The sequence below is a fragment of the Lolium perenne genome, chromosome 5 (genome assembly GCF_019359855.2).
Source record: "Lolium perenne isolate Kyuss_39 chromosome 5, Kyuss_2.0, whole genome shotgun sequence".
Lineage (NCBI taxonomy): Eukaryota > Viridiplantae > Streptophyta > Magnoliopsida > Poales > Poaceae > Lolium > Lolium perenne.
Window position 1 is genome coordinate 224,870,998 of NC_067248.2, and position 26,247 is coordinate 224,897,244.

Sequence of the window (26,247 nt, forward strand, 5' to 3'; positions counted from 1 at the left end):
CTATTTGTTTGGGAGTTGAACTCAAATTGTGAGTTCGACTAGATCTATATGAATCAGGATAACTACATAACATGCCCAGTAGTTGATCGTATAAAAGATATTCTGTTATTTCAGGAAAAATGAATAAATCAGTCTTGCCATAATGTGAGTCCAACCGTGTTCACGAGAGTGAACTCACCGTACCTAGTTACCCTTGAGCTTGTGCCCTCTGACGCCCTCACTCCAATGAACTCTCATTTCCTTTCCGTCAAAAGCTAACGTGCATTAAAAAGTAATGCACAGAAAGGCCAAAGCACTACAGCGGTCAAGACAAAGTCTCCTGAATATACTGCTAGAAAATCTTTATTTCAGAGAGATATATGGTGCTTTAATATTTATATATAGGGAAAATTTGCTACAGGACACCGTTATTTTGTGGCGTGCCAAAACAAACTGCTCGACTCAGGAGTTAATTGTACCCTATTGGTAATGATAGTGCCAGTGTGCGATTCCGCTGAGTTTGATAAGCTACTTGAGAAAAGGCAATTCAATCACTAGCTCTATGAACAAAAAACAAAAATAAACAGCATCAGATAGACAGATACAGTGCAAAGTCATCCCTCTGGAGTCCTGACTTCACTTAATTTTCGACACCCTACTAATAGCACTATACTAATTATACCAACAAGGCAACAACCATGAAATCCATCACAGGGAGGATGAATCATCCTTCACAGGATCATCAGAATTTAAGTGTGCGCACTAGTGCTACCTATTTTTTTGTCTACAGTTAGACCATATGATTCATCTCAATTTGCAATATATGTTGAAGCAGCATGTCAATTCCCTCATATCGATTTTACTCCCTCCGTCCCATGAAAGTTGTCTGAGATTTATCAAAATTTGGATGTACACCAAATAGCATTTAGATACATCTAAATTCTGAAGAATCTCAGACAACCTTCGTGGGACAGAGGAAGTACTTGTATTTATGTTTTCTGCACAAAGCAAATTAAGGCCCAGCTTACAGCAAGTGTTAGACTCTACCTATATCTAGTATCCTAGATTTCTTTTTTCATCTATAACTATGTCGCCTATAGCATTACACTCATACGCTGATTTAGCACTAAATTGTGTACCAAAATGATATGCTTAAAATCATCATCAATGAAGCATGTGTTTAAGAAGAGAGTACGCCATATCAGCAAGCATATATGTAACAGGTAACCCCAAAAAGGCAAGCACCATTTCAAAGTTCCAGGGAGAAGCTACATGATGCATTGCAATTTGAAACGTACGTTTGAGTAAGATTTACTAGCCTTCTATTGATTCTGCTCGTATATTTTCTATAAACAAAAAATAAAAGGCGCAACTTACAGATTGTGTTAGACTCAACCTATATCTATTAACCTCCATGTTTCTGTATGTTCCATAACCAAGTGGCCAATACTAACATTCACTTAGTAGTTACTTAAGTAACACAATGTGCATTACACTCTTATATTGACTTACCACTGCATCATGTACCAAGATGATATTAGGTGTTTAAGAGAGTATGCCATATCGACAAGCATACATGTAACAGCCAAACCCCCAAAAGGCAGGCGCCACCTCTAAGTTCTAGCAAGAAGCTACATTTGAGGTTAGTAAAAGTGATATACTGAACATTGCAGCATAATTTTTTTGGAAGAGAGACAAGAGTCATTAATTTCATGAAAATTGTAGTACTGTCGGTTGATGAAGATAATATCAAGACAGAGTATTTCAAATGTTTAGGACATCGCAAAGCATTTCAAAATGTTAGGGCATTCGCCATCATCAGATAAATTCCACAACGAAAGGGAAAACAAAATTACAGTGCTTAACCCGCATCTTGCATCCATATCAGATTCGTACACATCTCAATCATTCTTATTGGAAGCAAAACAGAAGCAACCTAGGATGGATTCGAGGAGACCTGGGGCGCGCGCGCGCGCGGATCACTCGGCGAGGGCGTCGGCGGACGCGGACGCGGCGAGCTCCTGCTGCTGGAGGCGCTCGAGCGCCCTCTGGTGCGCCCAGGTCTCGATGGTGAGATCGGGCTTGGCGTTGAGCCCGACGCCGAGGATGACGACGGTGAGGAAGGAGGTGACGTAGCAGGGCAGCTCCCAGTCCTCCCACTTGCGCGACTCCCCCGGCGGCGGCGGCGTGCGGTTCATCGGGTACCCCTTGGGCCGCACCTCGTGCCCCGGCGTCGTCCACCGGCCCGCGCCGTCGCCGTGCCCGCCGCGGACGCGTGCCGCCGCGCGCAGACGCGCCCGTAGCATGCCTCCCGCCGCCGACGAGATCGCCCGCATCGTGCTCGGTTGGTGAGGTGGAGGATTGGAGATCGGAGGGGGAGAGAGGTCGCCGATTTGGGGGCTGCTCTGCGGAGACGACGCTGAGGTAGTGGGGTCTGGACGTTGCACTCAGTGGTCTAAGTGGGCCGGATTTGCTGTAGAAGCGGGTGATCTTAGTGGGCCGGAGATTGGAATGATCGACACTCCAGTCCCTCAAATTTGTAAAAAAAGAATATACGGTGCCACAAAATGTTCTCTCTCTCCTAGAAAAACAGAATTCCCTCTCCAAGCAGATATGAGTTTTTTCCTAAGGGAGAAGTGAACATTTCAAACGATTTTATATAAAAAGTTAAAAAGGGAGATGTGAGCAGGCTCTGTCTGCTATTTTCCTAGATCTTAGTTTGGCTGTTCATTTAGATATTATTGCTGTACTTGTACCTTTTCAAGTTCTGCACATTTCCCCTACGAAAATTAAATATGGATGTCACATATTTGTTGTACTTCTACGTTGAAATCTCCAAATTAATAAATGGAAGAAGACTACATTGAAAACGATGGCTCTTCCTCCTTCACCTTGCCCCTGATAAAAGGAGAGAAGTCAGAGAACTGATACTGGAGTATCAAAACGGAGGACAAAACACAAACCATTCATCAGCCCTTTCCAACTCTCACAATACACCAGACAGCATTACTCATCCACTTCAACTGAAACCTTCAGTTGAACAAGTGATGCTAACTGTACCCCGGTTCTTCAGATATATACTGTACCATGGAATGTGAGGCTTCTTCACTGTATCTTAAACATTTCTGGAATCATCAGGTCTGGGTCTAAGATTAACAACAACAAAGGGCTTTAGGCTAACCCACATGACTCTATGGCTTGAATGCAGAGTTAAGAAAACAAATATGGCACAGACTCTCACCCATATGCACAACAGAAGTCAATATACCGTTTCTTGTTGATCTTTTATTAAACATTTCACAAAAGAATCGCCAATTATTCATCGTGTGAATTTGTGATACAGATACACATACAAAATTTCAGATTCAGTTGGTGTGCTATTGAACATCTAGCGACTTCCAGTCATGGAATGACAGCCCATCAACAGTCGATGGCCGGAAGAGGAGCGGATTAACATCCCAGCCTTTCAGGTTTCCTTTGGACCATCTCATATTGACATTGTCGATCTCCAGGCCAGAGATGTACTCCAGCATCATACCACCGGTCTTGTGCTTCACCATCTCCTGGCACCCAGGCCTATAATCATACAGGCCCCCAGTGTAGTTTGTCCATCTCTTGTAGGTTAGGTCAACATTCTTGAACTTTAGGTTGCGAAGCAGGCCATGGCTCGATCCAGCCAGGAAAACCCCGTTTTCGGAGACCGATGAGATGTTGATGAAACGAACATCTGAAATGGTGCCGTCTTTGTAACCAGCGTGCCTTGGGCAGGTAGTGATGTAGATCGGTTCTGCCCTCCCCCACCATGAAGGATCGTAGTATCTGGTGCGCATTTTGATGTTCGAAAACATCACATCACTAACGTTGCCTGCAAAATTATGCAACTCTAAATCAGAAGATGCTTCTACAAATTAAGGGAATATCTGAATATACAAGGCAGGGTCACCGCTAAGTAAAATTTGTTGCAACTGAAGAGAAACTAAAACTACAACATGGGTTGCCTAAAAAAATGAGCCCCTGAAGTTTTTCAAAACACGGCCGCTTCCGCAAGGCCAGTAAGTTGTAAGCATAAGCACAGTAGCTTTTCGAACAATAAGATGTTCAGTGTTATCACCTAAAATAGTATGATGGTTCGCTGACAATTGCAAGCAAAATCATTACCTCCATCACGGATCTGAATTCCAAGTCCCCGATGCGAATCAACTATAGTTATGTTGTCAAAGACCAGCCTCTCATAGTTGAAAAAGCTTGCACTTCCAAATTTGATGGCAGAAGATTTAGTCCGGATCCAGCAGTTTGTCGCAGTCAAATTGTAAACTGGCCCTGTGCCAGACTTGGGGCAGATCGCATCATCTCCGGTGTCTATGTGGCAATCGGCGATGATCGTGTTGTTTGAACCCTCGATGTCAATCCCGTCATTGTTGGGGGTGTCAAAATCGCCGTATATAGACACATTGCGGATCACCGAGTTGTCACACCTGACAAGATGCAGACTGCAGAGAATGCAAGCATATCAACCATCAAGTAATTTGCTAATCATTCCTAACTATAATCTTTTTGTCGACAGGTCAGGTAAATTCACATGAGTACACTACACTTCAATCAGTTCTGAGTAAGATCAGAGAATGGTGAGGGATTTGCTCACCACCAGTAGGCTGGCTGGTTGAGAGTAATGTCATGGATCGTAACGTCCTTGGAGTCGAGAAAGCCGACGAGCCGGGGCCGGCACTCGTCGCCCTGGCAGTCCCCCGTGACGTTCCAGCTCACCATGATGTTCTTCTGCGCGTTGGGCGTGATCACGAAGGCGCCGCCCTGGCCGTTGATCTCGCCGCCGCCGGTGACGCCCGCGCCGGTGGTGTTCTCGGCCAGCACGACGTACCAGCGGCTGGACTCGGGCGGGTAGTCCCGCTGCCTGGTCCCGCCCAGCAGCCGCGCGCCGGGGGCCACCTCGAGCACCACCCGCGAGCGGAGGTGGACGGTCGCCGTCAGGTAGTCCCCGGGCGCCGAGAGGAGCACGCGGCCGCCCCCCGCCGCCCCGCAAGCGTCGATGGCGGCCTGGATCGCCGCCGTGTCGTAGCGCGACCCGTCGCCGGCCGCGCCGTAGTCGGCGACGGAGAAGACGCGGGCCTGCGCGGCGGCCTGGGGCGGCGGCGGCGGCGGCGGCAGGAGGAAGAGGAGGAGGAGGAGCGCGGGCGCCAGCAGGAGGAGATGGGATGCCGCCATTGCGGCCGGCGTTGACTAGAGGAATTCGCTCTCTGCTGCTTGCTGTCCGAGCTAGTGGTAGTAGAAGTGGTGTAGTAGCATCATCAAGTCCAAGTGGGGAATCATGGCACGCGAGCTGCTGGGTTTGTGCAGTTGGATCGGAGTCGGAGGCCATGTCGCCGTCAGCACAGGATGAAGATGATCTGGTGCGTGTGCCGTGTGCGAGAAAGGTGTTTGTTCAGTTCCTATCGGCGTGTGGTGTGACCGGATAAGCTGCTGCAGGATAGGAGTAAAATTCCAAGTGGGGTGGGATTTTCAAGCAATCCCGTGTCCCATCTCATCCCACTAATCCCGCCTATCTCTCTAAAGGCTCTCCAAACTTCAAATCCCTACTTATCTCAATACATGTTTGGTGCTAGACTATGAGCGAATTTAATTCCCGCTTATCCCCATTTTGGACAACTGTGTACACTCATTACTTGGATGCTCCCTCCGCCCATGACTGCCGCCATTGCTCCAAGTTGGCGCTTGAGCCCTTGAAACCTTTGTCGGCTGCCCAACCACTTCACATCCTCATTTAGACTGTTCAACCTCCTTTTCCGATCTTGACTCCATCTAGTTTCTCCCCTTGCATGTTCAATCTCTTCAACAAAACCTCAACATCCATTGGATCCACTGGTCCTTGGTGAACTATCTCCTCCATCATAGATGAAGACTCCTCCATCTCCCGCCTCTGATCTCGATGGCACGCTCAAGATCTTCGACATCGTCAACCGCAAGCAACACAATGGATCGAGGTAAACAGATCGCTGCTGGTCTTGTCGATTTTGTTCCTCACCCACTTGCACGACGTGTCAACGTGGTGGAAGCAATGGACCCACAGGGCAGAAAAATCACGAATATTCAACAGGGTTGAAGTAAATTTGGTTAAGGGAAGCATGTCGACAAGGAAAATAAAAGAAGATTGGCGACAGGGAGAATTATTAAATACTTCGGGAGCCTTTGATCAAATACAAGTTTTTGCCCAAATGCTCGGGGGCTACTTCGACAAAAAGTAAAATTTCGAGTATGACAATATAGAAATTGCGGGAGCCTACAACCAAGCACAAGTCCTTGGCTGTAGCCTCGGGGGCTACTCCCATCGGGAGCGCTGTTCGCGCACCCGGGAGGTAAAAAAAAGAAGAGAGAGATCATATTGGGAAATAATGACAATATAGCGACAAGGTGGACTAAAATGTCGAGCCTACAACCAAGCACAAGTTCTTGGTTGTAGCCTCGGGGGCTACTCCCATCGGGAACGCTGTTCGCGTACCCGATGAAGTTCAAAAATAAAAGATAGAAAAGCAAGAGAGTATATTTCGAGTTATAATTAACTCTACATATACTCCCATCGGGAGAACAATATAAGTCAAAATTGACTCGATAAAATGTGCCATTCCAACAGCCGGAAAAGCACTCGACAATATATTCTCAGAACGCCGAAGTTGCGATCAATTTCTGAATGCCGCAAATTTGCGAAGGTAAGACCCCAGATCCGTTTCACGGGCGTGGCATCGCCAAAGATCGCGCTCGCTACCTTTATCCGTATCAACAGATACGAAGAAAAATCCTAACGGACACGTTAGGTACCGAAAAATTTGACTGGGACTCGACGAATGGTAAGACCTTAAGCGGCACTCGTCGAAGTTTACACCAAGATCCCGAGATCATGTCCAGGGACGTGATCTTGAAGTAGGTTTTTGCGGATTGCCACTAGAGCAGCTTAACTAGTACACGATCCGTCGATGAACTAGCCCCAACTACCATTATCCCTGTACAATATAGAATTTTATGTGAAGAAATATAAAAAAGTTGAAGCTTTCGAATAAAAATAAAACAAAGGAGATTTTCCCGATTCTACGATTCAAGCAAAATCTCGGGCTCTTGACATAGGCATCCCAAATGGGCCTGCCGAAGATAGTACCCGGGGTTTACTGAAGGCCCACTACCCGAAGAATAAGAAGATTCGGGAGCCCAAGATATATCAAGGAAAGTCAAGAGTTGTAATAGGAAGTGTTATTTGTAATCTGGCGGGATGAGTTAGAAACCGTCCCGGACTCCGTAACTTGTATAGCACGAATCCCTCGACTCCACCTCCTATATAAAGGGGGAGTCAAGGGACGAAGAAAGGATCGAATCATTGTCTACAAACCCTAGTTTTCATAATCGTCGAGTACTTTTCGGCTGAAACCTTCGAGATCTACTTACCCTCTACTTCCAACTAAACCCTAGCCTATAATCCATAGGCATTGACAAGTTGATACCTTGTCACTCATATCCCTATCAAAATCTCCCACCGCGACCAAGCAGTTAGGCCAACCCCATGAAGCAGTCTAAATGGTTCAACCTTGATTCAGGGGGAGGACATGGAGATGATAACCTCATACCACCCACTCACCACGACTTTAACATCGGGTTCTCCCTAAATCCTTGTTGCCAATGCGAAGGTAATCTCGCAGGCGAGAGCAAATGATTTTTTTTAGGGAAGGCACATGATATGTGAAGCTGCTCTAACTAAACTAGCCCCTTCTAAGAAAACCTACAAGAGCCTTAGAGCATCTCCACTCGTTGGCGCTCCCCACGCCCAAATCCGGCGAAATTTTCCTCCGGATTGGAGGAAAATTTGGCCTGGGGAGCGCCAGAGTTCCAGCCGTCCCCCCGGCAGGACACCCCCAACCTCGACCATTTGACATATTTCAAATAAATTCGACATAAAATTAACAAGTTCGCCGAAAATTGCTGAAAGAAATTCGGCGAAAATCAGTACAATGTTTAACAAGTGCTGAAACAAATGAAGCACACAATTTCACAAGTTTTGAAACAAATTAATAAAGACAGACTAGTTGGCGTCGGTGTTGGTGTCGGCGTTGCCTCGGAGCGTCCATATGTGCTCCACCAGATCATCTTGCAGCTGTTGATGCATTGTAGAGTCTTGAATCTCCTGGCGCATAGCAATGAAGGCGGCCCATGATGTCGGCACCTAGTGATTAGGTTGTGCAAGAGGACCCTCTCTGTCATATGGTGCTTCTTTCTCAGCCAGAGGAACCGGATGTTTTCGCTCATTTTCAATAATCATATTGTGTAAGCACTGATACGTCTCCGACGTATCGATAATTTCTTATGTTCCATGCCACATTATTGATGTTATCTACATGTTTTATGCACACTTTATGTCATATGCGTGCATTTTCTGGAACTAACCTATTAACAAGATGCCGAAGTGCCGATTCTTTGTTTTCTGCTGTTTTTGGTTTCAGAAATCCTAGTAACGAAATATTCTCGGAATTGGACGAAATCAACGCCCAGGGTCCTATTTTGCCACGAAGCTTCCAGAAGACCGAAGAGGAGACGAAGTGGGGCCACGAGGTGGCGACACCCTAGGGCGGCGCGGCCCCTGCCCTGGCCGCGCGGCCCTGTGGTGTGGGCCCCTCGTGCCGCCTCTTGACCTGCCCTTCCGCCTACTTAAAGCCTCCGTCGCGAAACCCCCAGTACCGAGAGCCACGATACGGAAAACCTTCCAGAGACGCCGCCGCCGCCAATCCCATCTCGGGGGATTCAGGAGATCGCCTCCGGCACCCTGCCGGAGAGGGGAATCATCTCCCGGAGGACTCTACGCCGCCATGGTCGCCTCCGGAGTGATGTGTGAGTAGTCTACCCCTGTACTATGGGTCCATAGCAGTAGCTAGATGGTTGTCTTCTCCCCATTGTGCTTAATTGTCGGATCTTGTGAGCTGCCTAACATGATCAAGATCATCTATCTGTAATTCTATATGTTGCGTTTGTTGGGATCCGATGAATAGAGAATACTTGTTATGTTGATTATCAAAGTTATGTCTATGTGTTGTTTATGATCTTGCATGCTCTCCGTTACTAGTAGATGCTCTGGCCAAGTAGATGCTTGTAACTCCAAGAGGGAGTATTTATGCTCGATAGTGGGTTCATGTCTCCGTGAACTGGGAAGTGACGAGAAATCTCTAAGATTATGGATGTGCTGTTGCCACTAGGGAAAAAACATTGGTGATATGTACAAGGATGTAGTTACTGATTCGATTACGCGCAATACGTATTGCCATTGTCTGTTGTTAGCAACTTATTATGGGAGGGGGGTCGGATGATAACCCGAAGGTGGACTTTTTAGGCATAGATGCATCTTTGGATAGCGGTCTATGTACTTTGTCGTAATGCCCAATTAAATCTCACAATACTCATCATAATATGTATGTGCATGGTCATGCCCTCTTTATTTGTCAATTGCCCAACTGTAATTTGTTCACCCAACATGTCGTTTATCTTATGGGAGAGACACCTCTAGTGAACTGTGGACCCCGGTCCAATTCTCTATACTGAAATACAATCTACTGCAATACTTGTTCTACTGTTTTCTGCAAACAATCATCTTCCACACAATACGGTTAATCCTTTGTTACAGCAAGCCGGTGAGATTGACAACCTCACTGTTTCGTTGGGGCAAAGTACTTTGGTTGTGTTGTGCAGGTTCCACGTTGGCGCCGGAATCTCTGGTGTTGCGCCGCACTACATCCCGCCGCCATCAACCTTCAACGTGCTTCTTGACTCCTACTGGTTCGATTAAACCTTGGTTTCTTGCGAGGAAACTTGCCGCTGTGCGCATCACACCTTCCTCTTGGGGTTCCCAACGGACGTGTCAACCACACGCATCAAGCAAATTTCTGGCGCCGTTGCCGGGGAGATCAAGACACGCTGCAAGGGGAGTCTCCACTTCCCAATCTCTTTACTTTGTTTTTGTCTTGCTTAGTTTTATTTACTACTTTGTTTGTTGCACTAAATCAAAATACAAAAAAATTAGTTGCTAGTTTTACTTTATTTGCTATCTTGTTTGCTATATCAAAAACACAAAAAAATTAGTTACTTGTATTTGCTTTACTTATTTCACCATGTTTCCTCCTAAGTTTGTTCTTAAAGATGTACCGGTAGGCCGAGGGTCTATCCTTGGGAAAGATAATATAGAAGATTTTTTCACTCATATTAGTACGGTTGAAGATTTTGAAGATAGACACTTGGTAGAACTTGCTCCTACTTATGAAATTGCTGTTGCTTCTCTAGTACACGCGTTAGAAGCTAGATTTGTTAATCTTAATCCTGTGATTCAACATATGTTTCTTACACTCAGTGATATGGAAGAAGGAGAAAAGAAAGATTTTGTATTAGAAACCCTTCTTAAAGAATTTGGGGGAATAGCGAGAGAGGCTAGAAAAGTCTTCACTAAATATAATATGCTAGGCTCTTATACCAATTTTGCCAGTACCCTTGAGAAGATGGAAAAGGATAGACAAAAGTACACTAATGAAGTTAATTATGAGGGGGATATTAAAACATCAATACCTTGCAAGCTCTTGGGAATGTGTGAGGCACTAGAAAAAAATTTGATTGGATTGTTCCTGAAGATTTGTTTGATGAGAGTAGCAAGCCCAAGACTAATGAAAAGGGAGCCTCTGAAACTCACATAGAAAAGATAAAATGCATAGTTGAGAAAACTCCACACCCCGCTGAAGATGCACCACCCTTCGATAATACTTGATACACACTTTCTGCGCCTAGCTGAAAGGCGTTAAAGAAAAGCGCTTATGGGAGACAACCCATGGTTTTTACTACAGTACTTTGTTTTTATTTTGTGTCTTCGAAGTTGTTTACTACTGTAGCAACCTCTCCTTATCTTAGTTTAGTGTTTTGTTGTGCCAAGTAAAGTCGTTGATAGTAAAGTTCATACTAGATTTGGATTACTGCGCAGAAACAGATTTCTTTGCTGTCACGAATCTGGGCTGTTTTCTCTGTAGGTAACTCAGAAAATTATACCAATTTACGTGAGTAATCCTCAGATATGTACGCAACTTTCATTCGATTTGAGCATTTTCATTTGAGCAAGTCTGGTGCCTCGATAAAATTCTTCAATACGAACTGTTCTGTTTTGACAGATTCTGCCTTTTATTTCGCATTGCCTCTTTTGCTATGTTGGATGAATTTCTTTGATCCATTAATGTCCAGTAGCTTTATGCAATGTCCAGAAGTGTTAAGAATGATTGTCTCACCTCTGAACATGTTAATTTTTATTGTCACTAACCCTCTAATGAGTTGTTCTAAGTTTGGTGTGGAGGAAGTTTTCAAGGATCAAGAGAGTAGTATGATGCAACATGATCAAGGAGAGTGAAAGCTCTAAGCTTGGGGATGCCCCGGTGGTTCACCCCTGCATATTCTAAGAAGACTCAAGCGTCTAAGCTTGGGGATGCCCAAGGCATCCCCTTCTTCATCGACAACATTATCAGGTTCCTCCCCTGAAACTATATTTTTATTCCATCACATCTTATGTGCTTTTCTTGGAGCGTCGGTTTGTTTTTGTTTTTTGTTTTGTTTGAATAAAATGGATCCTAGCATTCACTGTATGGGAGAGAGACACGCTCCGCTGTAGCATATGGACAAGTATGTCCTTAGGCTCTACTCATAGTATTCATGGCGAAGTTTCTTCTTCGTTAAATTGTTATATGGTTGGAATTGGAAAATGATACATGTAGTAATTGCTATAAATGTCTTGGGTAATGTGATAATTGGCAATTGTTGTGCTCATGTTTAAGCTCTTGCATCATATACTTTGCACCCATTAATGAAGAAATACATAGAACATGCTAAAATTTGGTTTGCATATTTGGTCTCTCTAAGGTCTAGATAATTTCTAGTATTGAGTTTGAACAACAAGGAAGACGGTGTAGAGTCTTATAATGTTTACAATATGTCTTTTATGTGAGTTTTGCTGCACCGGTTCATCCTTGTGTTTGTTTCAAATAAGCCTTGCTAGCCTAAACCTTGTATCGAGAGGGAATACCTCTCATGCATCCAAAATACTTGAGCCAACCACTATGCCATTTGTGTCCACCATACCTACCTACTACATGGTATTTTCCGCCATTCCAAAGTAAATTGCTTGAGTGCTACCTTTAAAATCCCATCATTCACCTTTGCAATATATAGCTCATGGGACAAATAGCTTAAAAACTATTGTGGTATTGAATATGTACTTATGCACTTTATCTCTTATTAAGTTGCTTGTTGTGCGATAACCATGTTCACTGGGGATGCCATCAACTACTCTTTGTTGAATTTCATGTGAGTTGCTATGCATGTTCGTCTTGTCTGAAGTAAGAGAGATCTACCACCCTATGGTTAAGCATGCATATTGTTAGAGAAGAACATTGGGCCGCTAACTAAAGCCATGATCCATGGTGGAAGTTTCAGTTTTGGACATATATCCTCAATCTCATATGAGAAAATTATTAATTGTTGTTACATGCTTATGCATAAAAGAGGAGTCCATTATCTGTTGTCTATGTTGTCCCGGTATGGATGTCTAAGTTGAGAATAATCAATAGCGAGAAATCCAATGCGAGCTTTCTCCTTAGACCTTTGTATAGGCGGCATAGAGGTACCCCTTTGTGACACTTGGTTAAAACATGTGCATTGTGATGATCCGGTAGTCCAAGCTAATTAGGACAAGGTGCGGGCACTATTATTATACTATGCATGAGGCTTGCAACTTGTAAGATATAATTTACATGATACATACGCTTTATTACTACCGTTGACAAAATTGTTTCATGTTTTCAAAATCAAAGCTCTAGCACAAATATAGCAATCGATGCTTTTCCTCTATGGAGGACTATTCTTTTACTTTTATTGTTGAGTCAGTTCACCTATTTCTCTCCACCTCAAGAAGCAAACACTTATGTGAACTGTGCATTGATTCCTACATACTTGCATATTGCACTTATTATATTACTCTATGTTGACAATATCCATGAGATATACATGTTATAAGTTGAAAGCAACCGCTGAAACTTAATCTTCCTTTGTGTTGCTTCAATGCTTTTACTATGAATTATTGCTTTATGAGTTAACTCTTATGCAAGACTTATTGATGCTTGTCTTGAAGTACTATTCATGAAAAGTCTTTGCTATATGATTCACTTGTTTACTCATGTCATATACATTGTTTTGATCGCTGCATTCACTACATATGCTTTACAAATAGTATGATCAAGGTTATGATGGCATGTCACTCCAGAAATTATCTTTGTTATCGTTTTACCTGCTCGGGACGAGCAGAACTAAGCTTGGGGATGCTGATACGTCTCCGACGTATCGATAATTTCTTATGTTCCATGCCACATTATTGATGTTATCTACATGTTTTATGCACACTTTATGTCATATTCGTGCATTTTCTGGAACTAACCTATTAACAAGATGCCGAAGTGCCGATTCTTGTTTCTGCTGTTTTTGGTTTCAGAAATCCTAGTAACGAAATATTCTCGGAATTGGACGAAATCAACGCCCAGGGTCCTATTTTGCCACGAAGCTTCCAGAAGACCGAAGAGGAGACGAAGTGGGGCCACGAGGTGGCGACACCCTAGGGCGGCGCGGCCCCTGCCCTGGCCGTGCGGCCCTGTGGTGTAGGCCCCTCGTGCCGCCTCTTGACCTGCCCTTCCGCCTACTTAAAGCCTCCGTCGCGAAACCCCCAGTACCGAGAGCCACGATACGGAAAACCTTCCAGAGACGCCGCCGCCGCCAATCCCATCTCGGGGGATTCAGGAGATCGCCTCCGGCACCCTGCCGGAGAGGGGAATCATCTCCCGGAGGACTCTACGCCGCCATGGTCGCCTCCGGAGTGATGTGTGAGTAGTCTACCCCTGTACTATGGGTCCATAGCAGTAGCTAGATGGTTGTCTTCTCCCCATTGTGCTTAATTGTCGGATCTTGTGAGCTGCCTAACATGATCAAGATCATCTATCTGTAATTCTATATGTTGCGTTTGTTGGGATCCGATGAATAGAGAATACTTGTTATGTTGATTATCAAAGTTATGTCTATGTGTTGTTTATGATCTTGCATGCTCTCCGTTACTAGTAGATGCTCTGGCCAAGTAGATGCTTGTAACTCCAAGAGGGAGTATTTATGCTCGATAGTGGGTTCATGTCTCCGTGAATCTGGGGAAGTGACAGAAATCTCTAAGATTATGGATGTGCTGTTGCCACTAGGGATAAAACATTGGTGCTATGTTCAATGATGTAGTTACTGATTACATTACGCGCAATACTTAATGCAATTGTCTGTTGTTAGCAACTTAATACTGGAGGGGGTTCGGATGATAACCTGAAGGTGAACTTTTTAGGCATAGATGCATGCTGGATAGCGGTCTATGTACTTTGTCGTAATGCCCAATTAAATCTCACAATACTCATCATAATATGTATGTGCATGGTCATGCCCTCTTTATTTGTCAATTGCCCAACTGTAATTTGTTCACCCAACATGCTATTTATCTTATGGGAGAGACACCTCTAGTGAACTGTGGACCCCGATCCAATTCTCTATACTGAAATACAATCTACTGCAATACTTGTTCTACTGTTTTCTGCAAACAATCATCTTCCACACAATACGGTTAATCCTTTGTTACAAAGCTGGTGAGATTGACAACCTCACTGTTTCGTTGGGGCAAAGTACTTTGGTTGTGTTGTGCAGGTTCCACGTTGGCGCCGGAATCTCTGGTGTTGCGCCGCACTACATCCCGCCGCCATCAACCTTCAACGTGCTTCTTGACTCCTACTGGTTCGATTAAACCTTGGTTTCTTACTGAGGGAAACTTGCCGCTGTGCGCATCACACCTTCCTCTTGGGGTTCCCAACGGACGTGTCAACCACACGCATCAAGCACACACAGTAGTTCATCACCTCCCACATCTGATCTTTGGACCAAGTCATAGCGGGGAACCGGACGACAGCAAATCTCTGCTGGAGGACACCAAATGCACGCTCGATGTCTTTTCGGCAAGCTTCTTGTTTCTTGACAAACTCGGAATGTTTGGGGGCGCCGGGTCTCAAGATATTCTTCACAAATGTTGCCCACTTTGGATAGATACCGTCTGCAAGGTAGTATCCTTTGTTGTAGTGCCAACCATTGATCACATAGTTCACCGGGGGAGTATGACCCTCAACAAGCTTGAAAAAGATCGGGGAGCAGTTTAGGACGTTGATGTCATTGTTGGATCCAGACATACCAAAGAAAGAGTGCCAAATCCAGAGATCATGGGTAGCCACTGCTTCAAGTACCACAGTGCAGCCTTTTTTGTGACTCTTGTACATTCCCTGCCACGCAAACGGACAGTTCTTTTATTTCCAATGCATGCAGTCAATGCTTCCAATCATCCCTGGAAAACCTCTAGTTTCATTTGTTGCAAGGATCCTCTAAGTGTCTTCGACAGTGGGTGATCTCAAGTAAAAGTCCCCGAACACTGCTATGACGGCCCTGCAGAACCGGTAGAAATAATCAAGGGCGGTGGACACCGCCATCCGAAGATAGTCATCTGCACCATCACCGGGAGCTCCATACGCCAGCATCCTCATAGCCACTTTGCACTTCTGCAGTGACGAAAATCCAACCAAGCCAGTGCAATCCGCCTTGCATCTGAAGTAGGGGTCAAAGTCTCGGATGGCATACACAATTTGCAGAAATAACCTTTCTGCTCATCTTGAAACGACGCCTGAAAATTGTCTCACCGTGCAATGGATTATCGGCGAAGTAGTCGGCGTACAACATGCAGTAGCCCTCCATTCGTTGTCTCGGCTTGCACTTCTGGCGACCTGGTGCCGACCCACCACGTCGACCAGTTGCCACCCCAGCGTACATGCTTGATAAGCAACCGAGGATCATCATGAGCTCCTCGTCTTGGGCGGCGGCTGCCATCTCTTCTCGCATAAGCTCGACGAACATCTGCTCCTCCTCTTCGTCCGAGTCCATGGCCGACGAGGCAAATAGACGAACACCTGACGGCGCGTGGTCGAGGCTAGCCGAGACGCGAACGACGAGGAGTGGGCCGTCGTCGAAAAACAGGCAGGCGGAGGAGCAGATAGATAGGCCGTCGTCGAAAGATGGCGGAATATAGGCAGGTGGGAAGGAGGGACGGCGGAATCTGGGCAACAAGCCGACGGGGTGGTGCCGGCGGCGAGAGAGACACGAGGGGTGGGGGGATTTTGAGCGAGGTGGTGGTGGGGTTCGTGTGTCCAGTCGCCGACAGATCGGATCCTTCCCCGTTTTTCACTCGTCTGGACTTCCTGATAGCTCCTCGGGGGACCGGGGATGCCGGATGGATGAAGGGCCATCCGGACGAAAACGAGGAACCGGAGGCGACTAGGCCGAATTTCGTGTGCTGGTGGGAAAAACGTGGCTCACGGGCTCATCGGGGCCCTCGTTGTCTCCGTCGGCTCCAATCCCCTCCGGCCTCCGCCTGTCGCCTCTCCCTCGGCGGAACCTGAGCTTCTCCCGCTTCCACCGCCCCTTCCCGCACCACCCACGTTCCCGCCCCATCCTCGCACCTTTGGCCGCCTCAATTTTTCTCTGCTCATCTCTTCTGGAGACTGTTTCCTGTGGCGTATATCTTCGCTGCCGGATTTGCTCGATCTGAATACCGAAGTCTGAAGGTGCAAATCTTCCGTTTCCTCTGATGTTTAATTTGGATTGTTCAGTTGTAGCATATACTGGGAAGTTCACATGGACACCGTAAATTTGGTATGCAGTTTTTAGTTAGCCTGGCAAGTGTGTGGCCACTATGTTCGAACTAGTTATTTGATATATTCAGAGAGGGTCCTTTCTTCCTCTTGTTTTGTCAAAGCTCAACATTAGAGGAGGAATTAGATGTTCTGTCATCAGCTTGTGTACTCGCAACCTTTATTTTGCTAACGCGCATATTTCCTGGTTGTATCATCTACTCCCTCCGATCCAAAATAAGTGTCGGTGACTTAGTACAAATTCTCTGACAGGAGGGAGTAGTATATCAGTTTTGTAACGTAATTTAATCTCCTTAAATGATGCTGCTGTTTAAATGAAGAATTGCCACAGCTTTCAGGCCTAGGATCTTCTACTTCAGTGTGTTGTATTAGTTTTTTCTCAGATGAATCGATGGTCTCAAGTTCCACTAATTCTTACAGTTTCATTTGGTGCTACTTGAAGCAGATGCTGCACTACACTCCTACTGCATGTTTGCACCGCTGTACTTATAGCATGTATTCTCAGCCTAGTCAGTTACAAGGAGGGCTGTCACAGAGCATGACCTTACTGAAGTATTCTCGTTCACAAGCAGTCACTTATCGTGCAAACGCAGGTTTAGTTAGTTTTACTCCTAAGAAGAACATAGCATCATCTGGTTTGCAGAATGTGGCATGCTTTGCCTGCTTGGATCGACGAGCTGGACGTGGATTATCAGTGAGAGATCATATCCTAAATGTAAAGCTTGATACGACCTCATGTCACAGGTTTTCTAGTGTTAGCTGGAATTCGAGAAGTTTAGCACAAAAAACAGGAGGTGCATGCACTGCACTTCACTTAAGTTCTGCAATTTCTGGGATCGCAAATGCTGAGGGTCCTGTGGATTCACACACTTCTGATTTGTCCACTAGTTATGCTCATGGGAAGAAAGTTCACACGGAGTACTCTGTCACTGGTGAGGGCATGGAACACTTTGTTTCTCCAGTACTTATATTATATGCACGTGCTCAATGCATATCTGGACACTTATGACTGTTTCAATGTGATCCACAGGTATTCCTGGAGATGGGAGATGCTTGTTCCGTTCAGTGGCTCACGGTGCATGCATTAGATCAGGGAAACCCATACCGGATGAGGATATTCAGAGAAAACTGGCGGATGATTTAAGAACATTGGTATATTTATAATGTTCATACTTTTGATGAGTAGTGCTCTAAGGACTAAAACAAATTCATCTTGTGGTTAGTCTGAACTTTGTATATAAACTTTTACATTATTAGGTTGCTGATGAATTCATAAAGAGACGGGCTGAGACTGAATGGTTAGTTCCTCTTCCTCATCATGCTGTTGTTCGTCATGTAAAATAAGGCTGAGCAAGTGCTTATCCTCTGTTGTAACATCAATTTGCAGGTTTATTGAGGGGCATTTTGATACATACGTCTCTCAGATTAGGAAGCCACATGTGTGGGGAGGTGAGCCAGAATTGCTCATGGCTTCACACGTTCTTCAGTGAGTAATTGGACTATTTTCTCGTGAGATAAGCATTTACATGATAGCCATGATCTCTGAATATTTTGCAACTGTTTGCTAGTTAGTTGAAATGTACCCTAGTGCAATATCCTAATGGAGCACTTTGCACTGTATGGACTTGTTGAATAGATTGATTTTGGTTTTAGCTTTTTAGCATGAATGCATCATCCGGTATCAGTTTGGAGCCCTAACGTGAACTGTCTGGGATGTGTCCCTCTTGCACGCCAGAGTCTCTGTGTTTTAATATTTCCACCTGAAAACAGAGGCCGGAGATGTATCACTCCATCGTGAAGAAAACAAATAATCGAAAGCTGCTCAGCAGTCATGTCAGCTAAAATCTATTAATGTACTAGTTCCGATTAGATCGTAGGCATTGCCTTTTGTAGTTTAGATTTTTAAATTTCACCATTTGTGACAATATTGAAGTAACAAAGCAGTAAGAGTAGCACTACTGGGTTGTCAGGATGCCCATCACTGTTTACATGCGCGAAGAAGCAGCTGGTGGGTTGATAGCGATCGCGGAGTATGGCCAAGAGTACGGGAAGGAAGACCCTATCCAAGTTCTTTATCATGGCTGTGGTCACTACGATGCGCTGCATATACCAGGAAACACTAATCCCAGATCAAGATTGTAAAACCCCTGGAGCTCAGAAATCACATAGTAAGTCTTGTGGGCTATATGTATTATCTTCCTCCAAAAACACATTTACTTTCAAAATATATTCAGAATCATCAATCTCTTGTTCCGTTTTCCTATCTGAACGATCCATCTTGTTTGTCCAGCAGTGATCTTCTTGGCAGACAGCAGCGTTTGTGCACCTGGAATACGGATCACGTCGCTCGTATGCACCTGAGCCAACCAGCGGATCTCAACTTCTTAAGAACCTGCAATTGCCTCCTCCGCTGTATTGCTAACGTTCAGATGTGCCTGGAATAACTTGATTTATTTATAGCATTTTAGCACCAATGCATCATCTGGTACCAATTCGGTGCCCTAACCTGAACGTTCCGGGTTGTGTCACTCTTGACCTTGCATCTACTTCAGATTCATTGTATCTGCACTCTTGGGTGTTGTGTCTATGGTTTCACATGTTTTCACCTGAAAACAGACCGGAGATGTATCAGTCCATTGAAGAAAAACAAATGATGGAAAGCTTTTCAGGAGTGATGTCAGCTACCTAAAATGTACTCACTAATGTAGTTCTGAATAGATTGTGGACATTGCCGTTTGTAGTTTGGATTGCGCTTCTTTGCAATGTTGAGGTGTTAAAGCAGTAAGAATACCGTTGCTGGGTTGTCAGGATGCCGATCACCGTTTAGATGCATGAAGAAGCAGCTGGTGGTTTGATATAGCGATCGCGGAGTTTGGCCGAGAGTACCATGGCTGTGGCCATTATGATGCCATGCAGATAGCAGGAAATACTGATCGCAGATCAAGATTGTAAAACCTCTGGAGCTGAGAAATCATGGTGTAGGTTCTCGGGCTATGGTCATCTTCTCCCTACTATATGTCTATATTTACTGTCAAAGTATAGTCAGAATAATCGATCTCTTGTTTCGTTTAACTATCTGAATGATCGATCTTGTGCTGGACCGCGACGGACGTGTACCTTGCCGCTATGAAAAATCGTGTGCATTTTATAATTTGCCATACTTCATACTTTATTTACATCTCTATTATTTGACACATGACCACCATCTGTTATAATTGCCGCACTCTTCTTTACATGTCTATTATTTGTCACGTGATCACCATGTATCATTCTCACTGACATGTGATAATCACATGGTAAATACTACTAGAGGATTAAAAAAGTACTGTATGACAAATTATAAAATATCTCGAAAATTCCGGATGGATCACGCCCAACGCACCGCGCCTCTGGGAGGCACCTGAGTCAACCAGCGGATCTCAACTTCTCAACAACCTACAGCCGCCTCCTCCGCTCCCTCTCATCAAATCAACCTCCTCTATAAACAGACGTGTAGTCCTCATACACACCGTGATAAACGGATCAAGCAAAATTCAACTCGGCATCAGAGCAAATCTTCCCTTCCTGCCAGACCCAGATCTCGTTCGCCATGGACGACGACGACGAGCAGGAGCAGGAGCAGGACTTCGACGTCCGTGAGGAGCTCCGCTACGCCGAGCAGGGGGACGCATCCGTCGACGACTACTGCTGGCGGATCAAGGCCCTGGCCGCCGCCCTCGCCGAGCAGGGCGAGCCCGTGGAGGACCGCGTCCTGACGCAGCTGATGCTCCGCGGGCTCAACCCCAGGTTCCGGGTCACGGCCGCCTCGCTGCTTGTCCAGCCCGCCGTCCCCAGCTTCATGCTCGCCTTCGCTAGGGTGCACATGGAGGAATACAAACAGGACCATCCGCCGGTCCTCGCCTCCGACAACGACGACGCCGATCCGGCGGCGGTGGTCGATTGATCAGGGCGTGCGTGCGTTGACTACTCTCTGCCTCCTCCTCTTAGATCTACTGTAATACATGTGCGCATCATGATTAAGGGAAATCAAGTAGAGTTGCTCAGATCTCGAAAAATGAAAAGGAAAGTAGAGCTGCGCAATTCGCCAATTCGATCGTGTAGTATAGCTAGGCTGTTCAATCGACACGCACACCGTGCGCTTGAATGGCTGTGACTTTTTTTGTTGGTTTCAAAGTAAGAATAGAGATTATGATCCAGAGTTAACTGAGCCCCCATTTGCGCGTCCGCAGCTGACGAGCCTCAGGGCATCTACAACCTGACGAGCCTCGGGGCATCTCCAACGGGTCGATCTAAAACAGACATAAAAAGTGATCGGGCACGACCGATTTCGTCAGTGTGCGGACATTAAATCGGTTGTACAGGACCGTGATGACCGTTTTGAGTCGGGGTATGATCAGCGGGCAGACAGCGTTAAGGTCTGTAATAGCGGTTTAACGTTCCATCTAGGCCTACCGTTGACGATTAGTGCTTCCTTGGTTCCTCGCGCATGGCTAATAGATTGGCGTGTTTCGTCGCTGTTTCGCGCGCAATCGGCGCTTCCTGCCTGCCGTAGCTATATATGGTCGACGTTGGCGGGCGAAAAGGGCACACTTCAACCCAATAACCATAGAAATCATCGATGGCTGAGCACGACCGCACCTGGGCTCGCCTTGTTGAGATAACCCGCCGTGCCTACTAGGATGATCCGAACCTCGCCGCATCCACACGACGGAGGCGTTCGTGGAGGAGCAGACGGAGGCGTTCCCAGAGGAGCAGTCGGCCGCGTACGATCGCCAGGCCGAGCTGTTGGAGGCGGACGCGGCGGCGGACAGGAATTTGCGCCAGCCAAGGTGTAGCGGTGGTGGCGACCATAGTCGACCTCCAGATGGAGCTCGCGGAGGCGAGGGACGAACTCGCGACGACGAGGGTGGTGATGGCGGCGGCCCCGACCGCCGATGCCGTCATCCACACCGTCGACGATGAGGACGATGAGGAGGGCGAGGGTGCAAGCGCCGAGCAGCGAGCGCTGCTCGCGTCGTTTGAGAGCCTCCATGAGGATGCCGGTCGCCGTCAGGCTCTGGTGGCGGAGGCACAACCTCGCGGCGATGCGCTCGGCATGAGGCGGGTGTACGTGCGCTCCGACCCGGCAGCGGTCCCGTGGATGGGACGGGACCACACGCGGATCGACCGAGAGAACCGCGAGTTGCGAGTTGGAGGAGGCCATTGCAGCGAGGGACGAGGCGGTGGCAGCAACGGCGAGGGATAGGGCCCGCTACCACGCCGACCTAGCAGCGGTCGCGGTGGAGGAGATGATGCGCGCGGAGGTGGCGGAGGAGCAGGCGCATGTCGTCGGCGGAGGAGCTGTCGCACTTAGCGCGCGTGAATGTGGTGGAAGTGGCTTCACAGGAGGTGATGGCCGCGGCGCAGAGAGTCCAATGGGACTCGACTCTGGCGGCAGCCATAGAATGCCCCCGGCAGGAAGGAGGAAGCCTCCAGGAAGATCCTGTGACGCACCATGCCTGTCCGGCTACGCGTTCGGTTAATATGGTTAATTCGGCCGTGCCTGTCAAAGCCTGCTCGCTTTCCACGTCGAGTCGCGTCGGCGTTAATGCGCATGCTCTTCTTCAACGCCGCCTGCTCGTCTTCAACGGCGGTCAAAGGCTGCTCACCTGCTCGCCTTCCGCATCGAGTCGCGTCGGGTTAATGCGCCTGCTCTTCTTCAGCGGCGACGTTAATGGCCGCCAACGGGCTTCCTCGACGCTATATAAACCTCCGCACGCCTCCTTGCCGCGCATTCCACCTCACCTCTCCTCGAAACCTCCAAACCTCCACTACGTCGTCCTCCAGCGCCCCTAGCCGGCATGGACCACCAAGACCGAGAGAGGGCAGGCGTCGCCGCCAACGGCTTCGGCCGCTGGTCACTGCATGTAACCGAGGCACGCGCCCTCTGGGACGTACGCTGCTTCGTCCCACCGGACATGCGCTGGCCGAGGGAGGGGAGGGGGGCGCTCAGTCGCGGCGGCCTGCCGGTCCCCCCGTGCCGACGGGGATCGAGCTGACCATCGCCATCTACAACCACTTCTGGGACCACCTCACGACGGAGGAGCGGAACGACCCGCAATGGTCGTCGGACAACGATGACGCCTGGGACGTCTTCTTCGTCCGGCAGCTCGAGGATCGCCTCGTCGCCTACGACGGCAACGGCGACCCACCTTCCAACTACAATATCACTGGACGGCGGCGGTGGTGGAGCGCGCCATGGAAGAACCTCGCGTGGGTCCTCCACTACATCGACGACGGGAACAGCCCACCGCTGCAGGGCAACAACGGCCGGTGGGCGGCACGTCGATCGTCCACCTCGTTGTCACGCTCCTCCTCCTCCTCGCGCGGGTCCTTGGTGCGCGGGTCATCGTCGAGGTACTCGTCCTACAACAAACCGTCGCCAGGTGGACGAGCCGGTGGAGGCTGATCCATCTCGCAGCCGCCGCCATGGCGGTCGCGGTGGCGCCCTCGTCATCCGCGAGGCCACTCCGCCGCGCCAACGCGAGTGGACGTCACCGCCGGAGTACAAGGCGGCGGCCTCCATCGTCAAGCGGAGGACGACCTGGAGGAATTCCCTGGGCTGCGCCAAGCCCAGCTGGAGTCCTTTCGCGACGACAGATGCGTTCGCCGAGGCGTGGAGCGCGGCAGACTACCGCCGCAAGGAGGAGCGCCGCCGTCGCCTCGGCCTTGTCATCAACCTCGACAATGACGACGATGAAGCTGGCCCGTCCAGCAGGTCGCGCGGGAGGCGCGGCGACGCCCGCTAGGGCTGCAGCTTCTACCTCTCGCAGTCGAAGGAGGAGGAGCCCGACGACGGCGAGGACTACGCAGCGGCAATGTACCGCCACCTAGGGCTAGGGCGCGGCAATGGCGGCGACAATAGCTATTTTTTTAAATCTATGTTTTTAAATTTGTATAAATATCGGCCAAATATGGCCGAACTATCAATGAATTTACTTTTTCCATCAAATTTGTTATGTTTTAAATTTTTTAAATTTTTTCTGTATAGCGGCCATGACTAGCAGCTACCTGTTCCCTATTTTAACCATATAAGAGCATCTCCAGCCGCGTCCCCCAAAGCGTCCCCTAAACCGCGCCGGATTGAGCGTTTGGGGGACGTGTTTTGTTCGTGCCGCGTTTGGGGGACGCCGCTCCCCAGCCGCGTCCCCCAAACGCCGCCCCCAAACATTTAAAATAATTTTTTAAACACATAAACCATTTATATCAAATGTAGCATATGAATAAAAATGTTTGCGAGGATTGTTTTCAAATTAAATTACAACAAACAATAAAACAAGTAATCAAATATAATAAATAGGGCTAGATGCTACATCAAGGTGCCACGGTATTTCCTTTGATCCTCCACAAATGCTCAACGAGATCAGCTTGAAGTTGCTCATGCACATTGCTGTCACGGATCTCTGCGTGCATGGCGAGAAAATCAGCAAAATCTGCAGGCAACTCATGATCAACCTCCGCGAGAGGGCCTTGACACTCATAGGGACCAACATGTGACCTAACATGATTCTTGCGGTCATCCTCGATGATCATGTTGTGCATGATCACACAAGCCTGCATTACCTCCCACATTTGGTCATGAGACCAGCTTAGAGCAGGGTACCGGACAATGGCAAATTGTGCTTGAGGCACACCAAATGCCCGCTCGACATCCTTCCTGCAAGCCTCCTGTCGTGTAGCAAAGTGAGAATTCTTCAGACCTGATGGATTCGAGATTGTTTTGACAAAAGTGGCCCATTTTGGATATATACCATCGGCTAGATAATAGCCTTTGGTATATTGGTGGCCATTGATCTCATAGTTGCATGGTGGAGCATGCCCTTCCACTAGTCTGCTGAACACCGGAGACCGCTGCAACACGTTGATGTCATTGTGTGATCCCGCCATGCCAAAGAAAGAATGCCAAATCCACAGGTCATAATCTGCCACAGCTTCAAGCACCACACTGCAATATCCACGACGCCCTTTGTATATACCTTGCCAAGCAAACGGGCAGTTCTTCCATGCCCAGTGCATGCAATCGATGCTTCCAAGCATTCCAGGAAATCCTCTGGTAGCATTTTGTGCCATGATCCTTGCAGTCTCTTCCTCAGTTGGCCCTCTCAAGTAGTATGTGCCAAACTTTCCCACCACAGCTCGGCAAAACTTGTACATGCACTCAATGGCAGTAGACTCACTCATGCGAAGGTAGTCGTCCTGTGTATCGGCAGGTGCTCCGTATGCAAGCATCCTCATGGCGGCGGTGCACTTCTGAATGGACGAGAACCCGAGAACGCCTACAGCGTCGACCTTGAGCTTGAAGTAGGGGTCGAACTCTCGAACGCCGTGGAGGATATTCATGAACAGGCCCTTGCTCATCCTGTACCGGCGCCGAAAATTGTCGGCATGTGTTGCCCCATCGGCGAAGTAGTCGTTGTGCAGCATGGCATGCCCCTCCATCCTCTGCCGGGGCTTCGACTTCCTTCTTCCCGGCCTTGATCCTCTGCGGCGCGGCCTCTTCCTCTTCTCCGCCTCAGCGTCAAGCATGTCCTGGAGGGACGCGATGATCAGCAAATGCTCCCGCAGGTCGTCGTCGAACGCTTGCTCGTCCTCCAGCAGCAGGGCAACCATCTCATCGTCGCTTTCCATGGCTAAAGCAAAATCAATGGTTAAAATTGCGCCGAGGCAGACGACGCAACAAACAGCGGCCAATCGCGCCTACCTGGCAAGTCGTCGAGCACCTTCTGTGCGCGGAGGTGGGCGGATTTGACGGCGCGTTCTGGGACGCGCTGGCGACGCGGCGGCGGCGGCACGACCGGCGGGAGCCCCAGCCGCGACAACGGTGCCGACTCTCAGCAGAGATCAGACGCCCAAACGGCCGGGAAATCCAGCGGCGGCGGTGGGGTGGGAGGCGCGGGAAGGAAGGAGCGACGAGAAAAGAGGCGCGAACCAACGGTTTATGCAAATAGTCGCCGACATGTGGGAGCCCGCCTCGCTTTTCGTTGTGTCCGGCGTCCCCGGAGCGTCCCCTGTGGGACGGGGACGGACTCGGGGCGCCGGACACCGTATCGGGTCGCGCCGGACAAAAATGGGCTTTGGGGAACGCGGCTGGAACGCTTTTTTTGTCCGGCGCGCCCCAAATCCCTTTGGGGGACGCTTTGGGGGACGCGACTGGAGATGCTCTAAGCTCGAAGCTCTTAGAGATGCCCTCACCGCGCTACCTGCAAGGCGCGATTCTGTTTGCCGATGGCATCCATGCATGCCATGGTATTTCCGGCCACAAGCGCTAGCGACTGCCCATGTCGTCACCACATGATACATCGTGATACTACTTGGAGAGCAGCTTCTTTGGTTAATTAGCAGCATGTGCTTAAATATCAGTACTCACTCCATCCCAAATTAATTAACTTAACTTTATTTA

The 26,247-nt window shown here is 47.9% G+C and overlaps 3 protein-coding genes across 5 annotated transcripts; 1 reads left to right on the plus strand and 2 right to left on the minus strand.

Moving 5' to 3' along the window:
* Positions 1-1,717: 1,717 nt before the first annotated feature.
* LOC127302082 (uncharacterized) lies at positions 1,718-2,435 on the minus strand. The gene has a single exon (XM_051332427.2). It carries the CDS (start codon positions 2,313-2,315, stop codon positions 1,959-1,961), a length of 357 nt encoding a protein of 118 aa, XP_051188387.1. The 5' UTR covers positions 2,316-2,435; the 3' UTR covers positions 1,718-1,958.
* An 803-nt stretch (positions 2,436-3,238) lies between these two features.
* On the minus strand, positions 3,239-5,428 carry LOC127302084 (probable polygalacturonase). Its single transcript, XM_051332428.2, has 3 exons — positions 4,622-5,428; positions 4,138-4,469; positions 3,239-3,844 (listed from the first exon to the last, which is right to left on the minus strand). Exons 1-3 carry the CDS (start codon positions 5,197-5,199, stop codon positions 3,357-3,359), a joined length of 1,398 nt encoding a protein of 465 aa, XP_051188388.1. The 5' UTR covers positions 5,200-5,428; the 3' UTR covers positions 3,239-3,356.
* An 11,019-nt stretch (positions 5,429-16,447) lies between these two features.
* Positions 16,448-19,488, plus strand: LOC127302085 (OVARIAN TUMOR DOMAIN-containing deubiquitinating enzyme 4). Of its 3 annotated transcripts, none has more exons than XM_051332432.1 (7): positions 16,448-16,721; positions 17,229-17,740; positions 17,839-17,960; positions 18,066-18,106; positions 18,196-18,294; positions 18,779-18,976; positions 19,102-19,488. In XM_051332432.1, the coding sequence occupies exons 2-6, from the start codon at positions 17,254-17,256 to the stop codon at positions 18,948-18,950; spliced, it is 921 nt and encodes a 306-aa protein (XP_051188392.1). In that variant the 5' UTR covers positions 16,448-16,721; positions 17,229-17,253; the 3' UTR covers positions 18,951-18,976; positions 19,102-19,488. The 3 variants fall into 3 exon arrangements, with proteins under 3 accessions (XP_051188392.1, XP_051188390.1, XP_051188389.1); XM_051332430.1 differs by having other exon boundaries at positions 17,254-17,740; positions 19,099-19,488; XM_051332429.2 differs by having other exon boundaries at positions 17,254-17,740.
* The last annotated feature ends 6,759 nt before the right edge of the window (positions 19,489-26,247 follow it).